The sequence below is a fragment of the Artibeus jamaicensis genome, unplaced genomic scaffold (genome assembly GCF_021234435.1).
Source record: "Artibeus jamaicensis isolate MK-2021 breed Jamaican fruit bat unplaced genomic scaffold, CSHL_Jam_final scaffold_584, whole genome shotgun sequence".
Classification (NCBI taxonomy): Eukaryota; Metazoa; Chordata; class Mammalia; order Chiroptera; family Phyllostomidae; genus Artibeus; species Artibeus jamaicensis.
The window spans coordinates 10576487-10593071 of record NW_026522048.1 but is presented as its reverse complement, the minus strand read 5'-3'; the positions used below and the strand labels follow the sequence as shown (position 1 = coordinate 10593071).

At 37.6% G+C, this 16585-nt stretch overlaps 1 protein-coding gene across 1 annotated transcript in view; it reads left to right on the top strand.

The window, feature by feature from the left end:
* Positions 1 to 16585, top strand: part of OTOGL (otogelin like) — a 119733-nt gene that overhangs the window by 24200 nt on the left and 78948 nt on the right. Inside the window, exons 11-18 of the mRNA XM_053658802.1 lie at positions 644 to 690; positions 1120 to 1265; positions 2358 to 2481; positions 4111 to 4288; positions 7783 to 7907; positions 11309 to 11518; positions 13375 to 13540; positions 14328 to 14402. Coding sequence (XP_053514777.1) covers positions 644 to 690; positions 1120 to 1265; positions 2358 to 2481; positions 4111 to 4288; positions 7783 to 7907; positions 11309 to 11518; positions 13375 to 13540; positions 14328 to 14402 — 1071 coding nt within the window. The remainder of the gene's footprint in view (positions 1 to 643; positions 691 to 1119; positions 1266 to 2357; positions 2482 to 4110; positions 4289 to 7782; positions 7908 to 11308; positions 11519 to 13374; positions 13541 to 14327; positions 14403 to 16585) is intronic.

Below are 16585 nucleotides of genomic sequence, written 5' to 3'. Positions count from 1 at the left end.
AGCAAGTGTTCCTCCCTCGGGGGCAGGCCTAGAGAGCAACAGAGATCTAATTGGCGTTGGGCTCCTCCCCTTTCACTGCCGGTGTGTAAAACGAAAATGCCACTGGATAACTAACTGTGTTCCTAATACCAGTTTGAGCTCCTGCCTTTCAGAGGCTGTTTCTGTCCTCCAAAATTCATGTCTTTTTGACAGTAAAAGGCAGAGTTTATCTTACATAAGATGTTTTTTCTCTGTCTTCAATGTCTGATGATACTCAAAACCAATTTTATTCATTTGTAGTAGATGCACTAATTTATTAATCTGAAATCTTTATGTGTGGTTTTCTAATGGTATAGGTAAATACTTTTGTGTATGTGAACTTTTTGAGTTTAAGCAATGAGAAAAGGACAAAAAAAAAAGCTCTCTGATTAGTACCCACTTGTATCATTGTTAGTGATTTTTAAGTATGATGCACAACAAGTAATTTAGGTGCTGGCTAGCACAGATTCATCAGTTAATTAAAGTTGTGTGGAGATGTTTTCCAAGTCTGATTATTCTGAGCCTATAAACATGATATATTTTGGTACATTAATCAATACATCGATGATGCAAACAATATAGTTCCTCTATGCCAGTAGGTTGACATGTTTGTCATTTTATCTAGTGTATGTGTTGGTGGAATCTGGAACTGCACTGAGCATGACTGTCCAGGTAATCTTTTAAGATATTTTTTAAGAAAATGTCTCACATTTTGGAAATTGAGCAGAAGATAGCATTCATATTGAAGTGGTGATCTCTATAGTAAGAGGTATAATGATCTATAAACCCAGATATTCAGGATAGATGGAAAATTGAATAAATGATAGCTTTGAGCAGGCAATTTTGGTCAAAATTTATTAAAATAGTAAAAATATTACAAAACCTAAAACATGTGAAAGAGTTATCATTTAGTAAACTTTAAATTAAATAGAATAACATAATTTAGTAAGTTTGTCAAACTAATACATTTTAAACATTTTAGCTATTGTTTTTGATACATGATTATCTCTCCTAAGCTGACTGGCTTTTTAATTAAAGACCACATAATTTCTTTTTCTTCCCTCTCCTTCCCTCTCTATTCCTTTTTATCTTTTTTGGTAGTTCAATGCTCTGTCGTAGGTGATTCTCATTTCACAACTTTCGATGGCCGACATTATTCTTTCATTGGAATGTGCCAGTATGTCCTCGTGAAAGGGACTGGAAAAGACAAGTTCACAATCACTTTAGAGAAAGCTCACTGTGAGCAGGTAAGACTATCTCAGAATGACTACAGAAATGTTCATTTTTTTTGACTCAAATTTATATCTAGGTTAAGAATGGTAATATGAATGGGTATAGTGATTTTCTTTAAAAATAAGTTGATTGTTAAAGTGCATCATTCACCTATGTACTACAAAGAAAGAAAAATGTTGATAACTATGTATTATCTTATTGATTATATGATGTGTCCTGACTTCAGAGATATTACTGTATGAGAACAAATATGTCTTAGATTAAGTAATATACATTTACCTGTATTTTCTTTCTTTTAAAAATGATATTTTATGTATAGTTTTTGAGCATTTCATGCATAGTAACGTAATAGGCCTTAGTTTTTGGTTACTTCAAAAATGCTATTTTAAAGATATGATTGAGAGAGTATTGGAGAGGTTTCATATCATTCTAAATAAATATAATAAATTTCTTAACATACTGAAACATTTATTTTAGGCTTTTTCTTCAAATAAACACATCAATAATTCACAAGTACAAATACCCGAATCTTCCCTCTATCTAAATCAGGTAGTCAAAATTTAGTAAAAATTATTAATTTTCTGTTTTTACTATAATATAAAATGGTTACTCCAGCAAAGATTCTCAACTACGTTATTTGCTTTTTCTTCCCGTTTGATTTTTCCTTTGTAATAATTTAGAAATCTGAAAAAGTTTTCTACATAAAATCATAATTTTTTTCCCTTATTGATTTTTTAACATCTAATATACCACTTAAGCGAATTTAGAGAGGTACTTTGAAAAATGTAATTATTGGCATTTAATTGAAAACATTATTCAGTGTTCTATGTAAAGTATATGTGTACATGGTATATTTCATACACTTAAAGACATATTTTATTAGTAATAGGGCTACATGTGATGGATTACATAGTAATTGCTTTGTTATATTACTTATACTCAAGCTTTCTACATACCAGAAGTCCTCATGTAAGTGTGCTCTTTCTCCTTCCTTCTCTCCTTTCACTCCCTCACCTTCTCCTATTTTTCTCTCCCACTGTCCCTGTTCCTTTTCGTGTCTCTTTATCTCTCTCATCTCTTTAACTGATTATTTGATTTTTATGCAGAACCTTGGCTTGGTCTGCCTTCAGTCTATAACTCTAATTCTGGAGGATGATTTTAACAAACAAGTGACCATTAGTAGGGGAGGACAAATCCTCACCAGTCCCAACCAAGGCGTCAGCCTGAATGGTAAGAAGCAACGCTAATGATGAACTTTCCTCACATTAAAACAACAACAAAACAACCTAAATGGAGTCTTCTTTCATGGGCTGCTTCTCCTAACATTTCAGTGTCTGTGTGTTGCCAGATCCTCAACTACACATGGTAGAGACCACCTTATTTATGGGACCTAGTGTTTACTTCAAATGGCTGAGAATTTGGAAGGGGAGAGATATAAGCAAATAGCCACTTACAAAGACTTCAGGAGTCTAAATTAGACTGCAGCTCTCCCAGCTTTGGGGAGGGGTTCGCAGGTGTGATCAGGAAAGTTTTCTGAAGGAGGATTGCTGGGATGAAAGATGGTGAAAGTGTTCCATGCAGAGCAAGGAGGTGTGGCTCTCTGCAGTATGTTTAGAGGGAACTATAGCTAGGTTGACACTGCTAAAGCCTGAAGAGGGTAAATGGAGAACGTGCAGAGAGGAGAAAAGGGCAATAGGTAGGGGCGAGGCTGGGGAAGGTTTTACATCCAGGCATTGTTCATCATAATTTTCCTGGGACAGACCCTGTTCACATCTGTGTTTCAGCATAGTTTAATAACAGTTGGTGTTACTCCCAGAAATGTTCCAATTTGTGTTAGAAATTACATGACCAATTACATCACCAATCATATTAGTGATTGCCATGCTAAGGAAATTGAACTTGATGTAAAATTTGGTATAACATTATTATTAGTTTGCCATTTTTATGTACGAAAATGACTCATGTGGTTCAACAAAATAAATAGTTTTAATGATACAGTCTTTTGGCAGGGTATAACACTGTTACAGCAGTGTAGAAGTAGCTTTGAGAGATGTTAGACCTTCCTAGCTAACATAGAGAACAGTTAGGATGTGACTAAAATAGGATATGCAAGCAATGAAGAGGAACTGATCTAAGGTAGTGACAACAGAGATGGGAAGAACGGATAGAATAAAAATTATTTAGAAAAAAAAGGTCTGACCTCGGTGATGAACTGGACTGGGGTTGGTTGGAGAAGGGCAACAGGAGCATGAAGTAATCAAAGAATCTTCTCAGATTTCTGGGTTTGGTGGCCAGATGATGGTAGAAACTGCAATAGGGATACAGCAGCAAACTTCTGGTGGCAAAACTCATCGGTTCAGTCCTGAACACAAATTTCTTGTCTTTAAAGGTGGTTCATAAAATGTGTTTCTCAAGTGCTGAGCTCCTCCTGTGGCTGGCAGGCTCAAGGGAAGGGGAATTTTTGAGGAAAGTGCCTGTGCATTACTGAATCATGATGTGTGTTGGGAAAACACACACAAATGCACGCATACATGTTGAGGAAGAGAGATCAGATTTTAAATGTCTGAGGACTGTCCACCCCACCATGTGATGTTTGCCAACTGGAACTTCATATGGACCTGATAATTTATTTAAAATATCTGATTAAGATCCAGAAATGAGGGACGGAAGGGAAATGGGAACAAAGAAAGCATGCAAAATGTGGCAAAAACTGGTCCCGGAGCAGAGGGGTGTGAACTGGGCACCTGCCTCCTCCATGTCTGTCCCTGTCTCTGGGCAGAAGAGTCCTGGTGTGTGCCAGCATTTCAGAACACTGCCTGTGAATCTCAAAACTGACTTATGTATCCTCTTCTCCTACAGGAATTGTTGAAATTCAAACTCTGTCTTCCTTATTTATTCTTCTAAAAACCACATTTGGTTTAAAGATTCTGTTTGCTATCGATGGGGAGAGAATTTATATCCAGCTCACCAGCACATGGAAAAGAAGAACACTAGGTCTCTGTGGCACTTTTAATGGGAACATAAGGGATGATTTTCTGTAAGTCTGATTTCCATATAGCTAACATGATGTAATGACTAGTAATTTAGAGGATATAAAATCCTTCGGTAAAGAAATGTTTACTTAACTAATAACATAGCTAGCTTAGGCATCATGATTCTAAGAGCTTCACATTGATTATTATATTTAAATTTTGTAGAAACCACAGATTATCATCTTTGTTTTATAGATGTGAAAACTAACTGAGGCCAACAAGTGGCAAATAAATCACTCAAAGACATTTAGCTCAAATAGAGTAGAGCTGGGCTTTGAATTTAAACATGATTCAAGGTCTGTGGGTTAACCCACAGAATCAGAATAGCTACCTGTTATACTCTCCCCTGCCACCTACCAAGCATAGCAGTATTTTTGAAAATATTAATATCATTTTTATTAATAATATTGGTATCACTTAGTATGCATGATATCTCTAAAGCAACATTTTGTCATCGAAGTTAATTGAATTTTGTGATAATTGGTGTTTAATCAGAAGAAAAGCCTACTTTCACCTGCACATGAAGAGTACGGTGTGTAATTTAATTAAATGCTTTGAGCATTTATGCTGAGCATGGTGGGGTAGTTCAAGTAGTATGATATCTATGGTCCCATCCTCAAGGAACTTGTATGAAACATTGGGAGGGGATAATAACCTTTAAGAAATAGTGAGTTCTAGCCCTGGCTGGCGTAGCTCAGTGGATTGAGCATGGGCCTGTGAACCAAAGTATCCCAGGTTTGATTCCCAGTCAGGGCACATGCCTGGGTTGCAGGTCAGCTCCCAGCAGGGGATGCACGAGAGGCAACCATACATTGATATTTCTCTCCCTCTCTCCTTCCCTTCCCCTCTAAAGACAAATAAATAAATAAAAAGTTTAAAAAAAAAGAAATAGTGAGTTCTAGGCAAGGTGTTAATCAACAATACATACATAAATACTGAGGTAATTACAAAAAGTTAAGTGTTGAATTTTGTCGTCACGGCTGGAAGCACAGCAGGAATTTTGAGTAGGTTAGTGTGAGCTGGCTAGCCAGGGAATGTTTTATGGAGAAGCCATTCTCCAAATACCTTTGTAAAATTTAAAAAATGTGTTTATTGCTTTTGAAGAGAGAGGGGGAGAAAGAGAGAGAGACATCAATGTGAGAGAGAAACATTGATTAGTTGCCTCCTGGACATGCCCTGACTGAGGATCAATCCTGCAACCCAGGGATGTGCCCAGACTGGGAATGGAACCCACATCTTTTTGGTGTATGGGACAATGCTCCGACCAGCTGAGCCACACTAGCAAGAGCTCCAAATACCATTAAAAAAACCCACTTCTGTGTATTCCTCCTGCTTGGGGTTCTTTCTGCCTCCTAATCTTTCTCATGAACTCCTATTCATAGTTCAACCCAGCTCAGACATTATTTGCTTCAAGAAGCGAGTTCATATTACAACAGACAAAGTTAATTTTGACTCTGTTATGTGAATATCTACCATTTATCTTGTCTGGTTTTCCCTTAAAACTGTGAGGACTTGGAGAATACGAGTCACACCCTTACTCCTTGTATTCTTAGGAACTAGCGTAGAGCATGAACAGTAGTAGATAGTTGAACTGAACAAAGGTAGGACTTTTAATAAGAAAAGAATTAGAATGAGTGAGGATAACTGGCATTTAAAATTTAAATTTCAAAAGAAAAGTTTTATCTTGTCTTCTGTGTGATTAAATTGTTTTTAGGCCATTTAGATTGTTTTGTTTCATTTGTTTGTAGGTCAGAATATTAACATCTTCACATATAACTTTTGTTTCACAAATGCTGTTTTAAGTGGCTTGGTAAAGATGTGCGGAAAAGACACCAAGCCGTCCTTCCCCGCCCTGTGTGGTGGAATGGGTTAGCAGTCCGAGTTTACAGATGGCGGGTCCGCCTCCCGGTTCTGAGGCCCCAGTCTCCTCCATGTGTAAACATCCAGGCTGATAACAGTGCAGGCTAATATTTCAGAGTTAGTGATAACTTTTTAACATTGTTTGGCTTTCCAGCATAAGCAATTAAATTTCTTTACTTCACAAATGTTACTGAGAATCTGCAAACAATGTGGAATGGAAAATATTAATTACTTGAAAATTTATTTTGCATGCCATTTATAGTAACTTATAGTGAGCTGAAAGGTTATTTTATAAAGTGAAATGCAGTAAATAAAGGGGTCTACATTTTAACTCCTAATTATTTTTTGTACTTATTGTTTTAAATGAACTAAACGAGATAAGAGAGCCAAGCTCTCAGTCAGTTCCTCCTGGGAGCCCTGACTACACCCATGGCCTTGACCTATTTAATTGTCCTCTGTAGGAATGAAGAGGGAAGGAAGGGAAAGAATGAGAAGAGCTAGTGCATGTGAAACAATTTTTTTGAGTTTCAGTGTTCTCATTTGAACAAAATGAGGTTTCGTATTAGGTGTTTGTTACTACTTTACAATTTGAGAATGGTTTAATTTTGAGCACTGGGGAAAGGAAGGGACGGGGAAAGGGCGAGACAAAGATGGCTGCTGTGAATGGCTTGTGCAGCTCCCTTTTCTCCTCCTCTCTCAGCCACGGTGGTGAGAAGCTCCAATAGTTAGTGGTGCCGAGCTTAATAATAACCAAAGCGGTTAATTTATTAGGACACTGCAGAGAGCCAAGATAAAGTCCACTCTACTCAACAGTGCCTGGCGTACGTAGTGTCTAACAGGAATTGTCACTTACTAAATTTTGGCAAATGAGTTAATAAACCTTGATGGCTGCTGGAGGGGGCATTTTAGTGTTTGGCTATTAAGCATTGTTGTGGTTTATACATCTGACTCCAGAAGGGGGGATGTTCCTCTTCCATTTTGGTTTGCTGAGGGAATTGAAGAAATAAGCCATCTTGGATGATGCCTTTTATACTATTTTCCCTCAATTTTCATTTGATTTGTTTGTGTAGCTTCATGATAGAACCTCAGTACTTCAGGCCTCATAATAGATTTTGAAATATTGAACCATAATTATAGACTGCTTATTCTTTGGGACATTTGTCTTTATCCTGAAAAGAATCATGGGAGCTACCTATCTCTTTCTGTTTCCATACACTCTAAACCACACACACACACACACACACACACACACACACACACACATCAATGTTTTGGTTGTGTGATGTTTTGTTAAATCAGTGCAAACTATATTTGCATCTTGGCTTTGACGCATCAGCTAAATGAATATTAATAGTTATCTGAGCTTCTGTTTTGCTTTCTTTCTACAGGGGGATAATGATGGTTTTGTTCCATGAGGCTGAGATGATTATTAAATAAAACCATACATGTCCACAATTTGACACCTCATAAAATCTTAATAACAGGAAGTTGATACTATGTATATTTAAAAATAATAGAACGTTTTTAGTTCTGAAATTTCTTTGTAAATAAAAATAGCATTCTTTTAAAAATATTTAAAGACTTTGAACAAACGAAATGAATGGGAGCGACTAAGATAAATACCATCTTTGCTTTCTAGCTCCCCGTCAGGCATGATAGAAGGTACACCACAACTTCATGCAAATGCCTGGAGAGTTTCCTCCACTTGTTTTGCACCTGTTCATGTCCCTATGGTGGACCCCTGTAACATTAACCAACAAAACAGTAAGTCCTTCTTTCTACTTGTAAATGTAGGAGAGATTGCTATGTATTACTATAATCATAACATTAGACAGTGTTTTAATTTCTGATTTTTTAAATTAGGGATAGTATCAATGCTATGTGTTTTTGTTTATATTATGCCTTTCTTACATATGTTTCTTTATGTAATATAGGTTATTTTTTAAAGAACTCCAGAAAATGACTATTTTATTTATTACTTTGCATTCATAAATGTATTTATTTTAGGCATTTATAAATCCCTCATTTCTCCCAAATGCTAGATAGCATTTTGAAGAGTTCAGATTATTTAAATACTTAAGAAAAGTATCTGGGAAATCTCTAATAATACCGTTATAGTCTTGGAATGTTTGACTTCAGTTCCATAGTTTGATGGCTCATGCGGATTCTCCTGTTTATCAATAACACATTATGCGTTCCTACTCACAGAACCTGTTATGGTTTCATAAGTAGGAAGTTGGTGATCCAAGGAAGCTTTGTGTCATCATGCATGCAACAATTTGAGATAGCCATGCTCCATGGTTGCAATCTGCAATGATAGCGAAACTCACATGTCAGGAATTTTTGTTTGCATTTTTGTGTGTGTGTTTGCTGAAGCCACAGCAAACCATGTGAGTGGCAATTTCACTGCTCAATAAAAGAATACATGCAAGGTCTGTCTGGAAAAGGTCCAAGCATTGTTAATATAATGAGAATGTTTTCTGCAACATCAATGTAACCTGGCAGTTAAGGAGAGTGGACTGGATTGCACATGCGTAAACAACAGCTTTCCTGTACTAGTCAGTGTGGGTGGTAGACACGGTGGAATGAGCATGTGTACTGTGTGGTTGTCACAGTCAAAATGCCTGAGCAAACAAGGCAACAAATCTGCATCCAGTTTTGCATTAAGCTCGAACATTCCTCTGTGTAAACTATTTCAATGATTCAGAAGGCTGCAGCTATGGGCACCTGGTGATTTGCAGCTTCATCACAACAATGTGCCCACTCATGCATTGCATCTGGTGCAGAGTTTTTTGGCGAAACATCAAATCATCCAAGTCACTCAGCCCCGTAATAGCCCAAATTTGGTGCCTTGTGTCTTCTGGCTTTTCCCACAACTAAATTACGTTTGAAAGGAAAGAGATTTCAGACCATTAATGAGATTTAGGAAAATATGTTGGGGCAGCTCATGCTGATTGAGAGACCTGTGTGAGGTCCCAAGGTGCCTACTGTGAAGGGGACTGAAGAGTCATTGTCCTGTGTACATTGTTTCTTGTATCTTGTGTTGTTTTCAACAAATGCCTTTATTTCTCATATTACACGGCTGTGCACTTTCTGGATAGACCTTGTATTACTGTTATTTTTGTAAAATCACTTTGTGAAAAAAAGCATGTATTCTTACATACATTAAATATTTTTAAAATTTGTTTCTTTAATTATTTTGGCTAGTTCAGTGTTTTTGTGTAGTTTTTAAAGATACATTATTAATGTTGGTGTTATTAGTGTTGGTCATTAATGTTGGTGTACCTATGAGAAGCCAGCACAAACTCTGGGTTGCGTAGTGGTTGTTTGGTTGGGTTCTGTTAATTGTCACTTGGTCCTCGTTATGAACTGTAGCTTTCATGTACTGGAAAAACATGAGATAATATTGCTTTCGGTGCTGCCTTTTCATCTAAGCCAACTTCTAAACTTGAAGAAGACTGTTAATCTCTTTGGTCCTTTCTCCTATCTATAATAATAGATTAGACTGAAGTCAATTGGTCTGTATGATTGGATACTTTTATCTCATTCCTGTTTAATGCTTTCCCCCTTTTTGTGTTTAACTTTCTATTAATAGATCTACTCCTTCAATTAGTGTTATTCAGCTTATTTCTAACTTTCTCAGTTCCCTGCTTGATATTGCAGTAACTTCATTTTTAATTTTTTAATAACATGAAATTTGGAGTAGAACACAACTGAAATATTCAGTTTTCCTTTTCTTTAATTGCCTCCTCTATTACATGCTGTCTGTTATACATACTTTTATCACTTTTATCCCTATATCTTATGTCTTCTCTGATATATACTTTAGATATTATCCTTCATCTTTGCCATGAACTATTTTTTTTTAATTTCAAATAGGTAAATTCAAAATAATCTCCAAAGAAAGAAAAATAAATAAATAAATAAAAGTCAATAATTTTGATGTGGCTTCTGAAGAATATCTTTTCACAAAGGTCGTGTTGAGTTACCCATTTACTTAATTTCAGAAGGAGTATTTTTAGTTTGCCAATTCCCAGGGCACATGACAACAGTCCTATTGATCTGCTTTGTTTTGGACCTCCTGGGGCCTGGGAATATGCATGCCAATGATGTGCTTTTAGAGTCCAAGTCATTTGTTTTCATCTACACGAGCATCATAATGCAAATATATAATACTAAGATAATTACCATGTGTTTCCTTACCAATAATAAATATATTTAAAATACTCAACCAGTTAAGTTTAGTATAGTTCATTAATTTGAAAACATTCCAATCTCTGACAGTTCATCTGGTTTCTCAAAGACAATGACAGTTCAAAGATTGATTGATTTTAGCTGTGAGGAAGTCAGTGAAACCTAGGTCTACTACATCAAGGAATCACATAGCTTTTCTCAGAAATGTGGGATTTTCCAGATTGTTTGGTCAAACTTGGTTATTTCCATAAAAATTATATTTGATCAGTCATTCTCAAGGGGAACATCAACAACTTTAAGAAGCAGTTACACTTCACCCAACCAAAGGCCTGGTACTTGTACCTCATGGCCTTTAGCATATATTATAATCCCTAATTTTTATTCATTAGTTATTTATGATGCCTGCATTCACAGATTCTTTTATCACTGTGTCTGCGCCTTGTGCAGACATTGGTGCTATGACTTTGTGGCATCTGCTATATTATCATTCACCTCAGAGACTATTGGAATAAGATGATTCCCAGTCTTTCCTGGATAATTGTGTATTCCAGGGAGTTGCCATAACATCCACAATATGGCACCAATTTTATCAAGTATGAATGTCTGGAGATAAGCCTCCCACTACTCACCAATTTTTTATGGTAGAATTGGGATGATTTCCTAAGATGATCTGCAGGCAATAGGATGATAGAGGTTATCAATCTTTCTGTTACTCATGTTATTCAGGGAAAACAGTACTTTTTTTTTTGCTAAAATATTATTGAATGTAAGTGCTGTCACCATTATTAACAAAAGTAAAACAAATGACCAAAAACTTCATGTAAGCTGAGAATATTGGCTCTTATTAAAAGTAATGTACAATACAGCATATTCCTAGGAAAGGAAGATGCTGTGCTAGTTCTGGAACTTGATCCTTAGGGTTAAGAACAGAATGAGTAAACGAGGTGTTAATGTGGTTCTTTGTCTGTTAGTTGGATACGCAGCACACTGTGATGTCATCCACCAAGAGCTCTTCGCTCCTTGTCACTTCTACGTCACCCCTGGGCTCTACTACCAGCTGTGCCGCCACGATGCATGCAAGTGTGGAAGTGCCTGCCTGTGCAATGCTCTCGCCCACTATGCCTACCTCTGTGGTCAGCGTGGTGTCACCATTGATTTCAGAGCTTATGTTTCATTCTGTGGTGAGTATGATGGCCATAGTACAGACAAAGACGATCAGATAACACGTTAGAGAGTTTTGCATTTGTAGTTACTGCTTTCATTTTTTAAGTGGAAAGTCAATATTGCTCAAGTTATTTGAAATTTATTGTAATATACAAACAAAAAACAAATGAAATACTTTGTTTCTTAAAATTGAAGGTATGTTGGATAAGATTAATAAATTTTGACATTTTTGTTATTAGCAAACTTAGAGTGTAACTGTGTGGTTTGAAATATGTAACAGAAATAATTTTAGAAAATTTTTACAGAAATGTCATACCTAAGTACTGAAAAGTGTTATGTGTTACAGTGACACAGCTGATTTGCAGTTACGTAGGCAAGTTATGCACGAGCCAAGGATTATCTCAGTTTCTTGGGGCTCTAGTTTTCATGGTTATGGTGTCTGCTATTCTCATCCCTGGTAGATTGTTTCCTTTTCCATTTGTTCTATAAATTTTACGAGCTAACCTTTATCGGGATGCTGCCTCCCTCTATTAGAATCCTTTGTGACCTGGATTTCAAGAGCATCACTTCCTCCATTTCTCCACCCCACAGGGCACTTCACAAAGTTTTTTCCTGTCACTCCAAAGGGTTTATTGGCCAGTTTTGATGTTATTTCCCTAGCTTGGGCTTTCTAAGAATGATAATGTAAATATAAAAGCAATGTAATTTCATATAACAAACCTGTGCAGCATGCATATTTGGGGCTTTTCAGAGAATATTTTATTTTATCACAGACCCCACAGAATTACAGAGGTTTTCCTAGCATCTCCCTGTCCTAAGTGCAGATTTTTAGTCCGGTGTTGGCAAACCTTTGGCTTCCTGTGTTTTTGTAAATAAAGTTTTTTGTCCATTTGTTTATATATCATCTATGGCTGCTTTTGGGCTACCATGGCCCAAAGGGCAGAGTTGAGTAGTTGTGACAGAGACCGTCTGTCCTGAAAAGCTGAAACTGCTTATCATTCGGCTCTTTATGGGAGTTTGCTGACCTCTGCTGTGGTCCATCTTTGCAGCTGAGGATGGAGCTTCTTGAGGGTTCAAGTAAAGTATATAGTTTCTTGCCTTACAAAGGACCAAGTTTCATTTTCTGTTCCCATGTGAGTTAAATCCAGTAGATTGATCCTCCTCTCTATTCAAATTTCTGGATATTACTTCCCTCTTTACTTCTGGCATTGGGGGATGGTACTCACCTGCCACGCCCCATTTTTTTCCTTAGAAGATAAATATACATTAAACATAATTTCAATTATGTTTTATCCAGTACCTTCTGGGTGTTTGCTCTCTAGGTTATTTCAGTTTGTCCACTCTAATGAGTTCAGGTTGGACTAGAGGGAAATCGGAAGGGTTCACAAAAAAGCATAAGCATGATTTAAGAAGGCAAAAATAAGAGCTATGAATATGGATCAATAAAGCCAAGTTTGGTCTTATTTGTAGAAAACTTAAAGTTTATTTAAGTGATGCTTAAATATGTCATAAAGAAGATGATGTCAGCATGCCGGTCAATAGGTTTGAAATGCCAGGGCAGTAAGTGCATTTAGACATCAAATACCTGAAATAGTTTTAAAAACCATGGTGCAGGCTATTAAAGAATGTTATAAAACAACAACAACAACAACAAATAACGTTATGGAATGTCTCACTTAAAAATATTTCAAAATAGAAATTTTATTTTTCTATTACACTTCTACAGGGGAAAAAGTTGCAATTAATTTATTTCTGTTCTAGGATTGCGTAATGTTCTGATATCTTTTCCCCGTGATTTATAGCGATCTATAATTCAGCACAAAATGCCTCTCTCCCGGTGGCAATGCTCCGCAGCTGCCCCCTCTGTCCCCAGGCCTGGTGTGCCAGAAAGGCATGCTCTATCACCACTGCTCCTCCCTCTGTCGCCGCTCCTGCCTGGCTCTCTCCGCCCCCGAGCGCTGTACTGACGACTGTGCGGAAGGCTGCAACTGCCCCGAAGGCAAATACTACGAGGAAACGCTTCACTTCTGTGTGCCCGTGTGAGTCACGGAAACCGCGGGCAGCGCCCGGCTCTTATCTCTCGTCCTCTTGGCAGATGAAATGGGCTTTCACGCTGGTTTCTTTCCTCTCTTTCTTAATCTAACCGATTCAGCACCATTTATGGGAAAAAAATAATTTTCTTCCTGGAGTCACTTCTTCCATAAAGTAAGTGTGCATGTGTGCCAAAATCTGCTTGGGAGTCATTTTTTAAATTATTTCCTAGTGTCTTTCCCTTATTTATTTATTTTTAATCCTATACTTGTTCACAAATAGCTGCAAAAGGGCTAAGGAATCGGATGGTTAATCCAGGAGTATATTTCCACTTGTTTTTATCATATCATGATTAATAGCAAGGTTGGTGTTTCACTGTCATGTGGCAAACTTTAGTGGCAGCTTTTGACACCTGTCTGCACTCAGAAATTCCTCAAATCAGGTGAGATGAATACTTTTGTCTTAACAAAGGGTTCAGTGAAGTCTCAGGTGTGTTTCTCTGAGGGGCGTTCATGGACTTTTTTTGTGACCAACACAACACAGTCTGTATTGTGACTAAATACAGATTTTTTTTTAATTTAGAAAACAAAATTTGAAGCTACCCAAGACTTCGCATTTAAATGGTTTCTGCCATTTGTATGACAGAATTGCATGTAGTCTCATAGAAAGATGTCATTTTTAGAGTGTGCCTTAAATTGCCAAAACAGAGCATGGGGTCTACTTGAATTTTGTGTTTTCTAAGATCTACATGCATATATCCTAGTTTATTAATTTGGCCTTTTTTTTTCCTCCTAGATTTCACTGCCGGTGTCATTACAGGGGCAGCATTTACCAACCCGGAGAACTTATCCCAACACCTACGGGCTTATGGTAGATTTCAACGATGGTGATTGTACTTGATGTATAACATATACTGACATAATTTCTTAACCAAAACAGTAAATTGAAATGACTACTGTAATTTAAAAACACAGTTAACCCTAACATAACCTTTAGAACCATATATACACATATATGTGTGTGTGTGCCTATATATATGTGTGTGTGTATATGTATGTAACATTGCAGCCTAGAATGTCCAAGTCTTGTACTCCTAACTGTAGAAGAGTGGAACCGAAGTGTTATGCAGCAAAATGGAAGCCCTTTGAACAGTTTGGTTTTCTAGAGGGAATTGAGGAGTGAGGTGAATGTTCAAATAATGGAAGTTACTAAGGGGTTTTAGTTTTGCGGCTTATCCACTGGCTTCAAAAAAAGCAATTCCAAAGTGGATTTAACCACCGTGCACGCTGGAATCAGAGTACTGTCTCCCTAGGAGCACGGATCCTGGGGAGAGAACACATTACTGGGATAACACTCATTCGGGTTGCATCGCATCTGTTAAAAATGCAGACACATTTCTCTCCTGACCAGGTGGACGTCCATGCAGCAGTCCACACTGATCTACCCTCAACTCCCGACGTTCCTCTTTTAATTCCACTATTGGTGCCAACAGATGATAATAGACAGTAGATAATAGTAAAAATAAGGGTAGTAATAATGATATCTTGCCATTACTATGTACCTTCTCTAGTCTGGCACTGTTCTGAGTCTTTTATATTGGTTATCGAAACACTCATAGCTGTAAATCTCAAAGATAAGTGCTATTGTTAAATTCTCAGTTTACTGGCAACAGAATAAGGCACAGGCAGTCAAGCAGGCTGGTAACAGAGGCCAAATTCAAGCTCAGGAAACGTGGTTCCGTGGTGATTTTTCTGTTGCCCACTTTGCTTAGCATCTTGATGCATATTCACGACAATATGCAATTTATACTCAATTTACCCTTATTGTTATCTCTCTCTCCTTTCCTTCCACCTCTCAATCAAGATACAAAGGCAGCCAGCTTTTAGATCTTTCTCTAGTAGTTTGTACTACTGGCCACATTTTCCCAAGCCAGAAATCTGGGAGTTATTTTTTGACTCTTTCCTCCTATTCAACACCCCTAGACAATAAACCCCCAACGACTGGGGATTTTTCTTTTTGCAAATAGTTGAAATTTGCTTCCTTTCCATTGCCACTGCCATAACCATGTCACTTCCTACCTCTACCTGGTCTTCTTGCCTTTAGTCATATTCCCTTCCATCTTGTCTAGGTGTTGAAAATTTAACATAATTGAATTTATTTGAGTAAATTGGCCAAAAAAAGAAAAATGAAGGAATTGTTCCTCTTCAATGAGAAAAAACATCCCATTAGTGTAGCAACCTCATTTGCCATTTCTCTAAGGACTGTCTGAGAATGAGTGCAGCATGGAAAAGCTGCCGCTGTCCTCTGAGATCTGTCTGTCTCAGCTCCTCTCCGCCGTTCATAGTGTGAGCACGGCACACCTCCAAGTGCCATCCTGGGGTCAGACAACAGATAAGCATATTTTTTTATGTGACGTGGTCCTTATACATTAGCTTCTTTTTTTAAAAAAATAAGTTATTCATTTATCTTTAGAGGGGAAGGGAAGGAGAGAGGGAGAGAAATATCAATGTATGGTTGCCCCTCATGTGGCCCCTGCTGGGAACTGGCCTGCAACCCAGGCATGTACCCTGACTGGGAATTGAACCACGATCCTTTGGTTCACAAGCCCGAGCTCAATCCACTGAGCTACACCAGCCAGGGCATCTTCTTTATCTGGACTCAACCATAAAACACACGATCTGTACCAAAGCCGGAAGAAAAGCTCTTTATGTTGTTTATGTTTATGTATGAGAACCACAGTGTTGTTACCTCTCATGAGAGCTTCTTAAAGAAGCTTTGGGGTTAATTTTGCCTGTATTTGCTTTTTATCTCATGCCTGGACTTTAGAACTTAAGTTTCAAGGAAGATGTGACTTCATTGTATCTTCAGAGCTGCTGCCAGAATGATTTTTCTGGAACTCAAACCAACCATATCAGTTCTCAGGTTCAGGTCAATGGCTCACCCCAGAGACAAAGCTTTAGTGTCTGAATAGCAGCTGGCCTTTGCCTCTTTGCCATCTGCATGTCCTGTCACTTCCTGCACTGCACCTGGTTACAGCTCTACCCCTGTGTGGC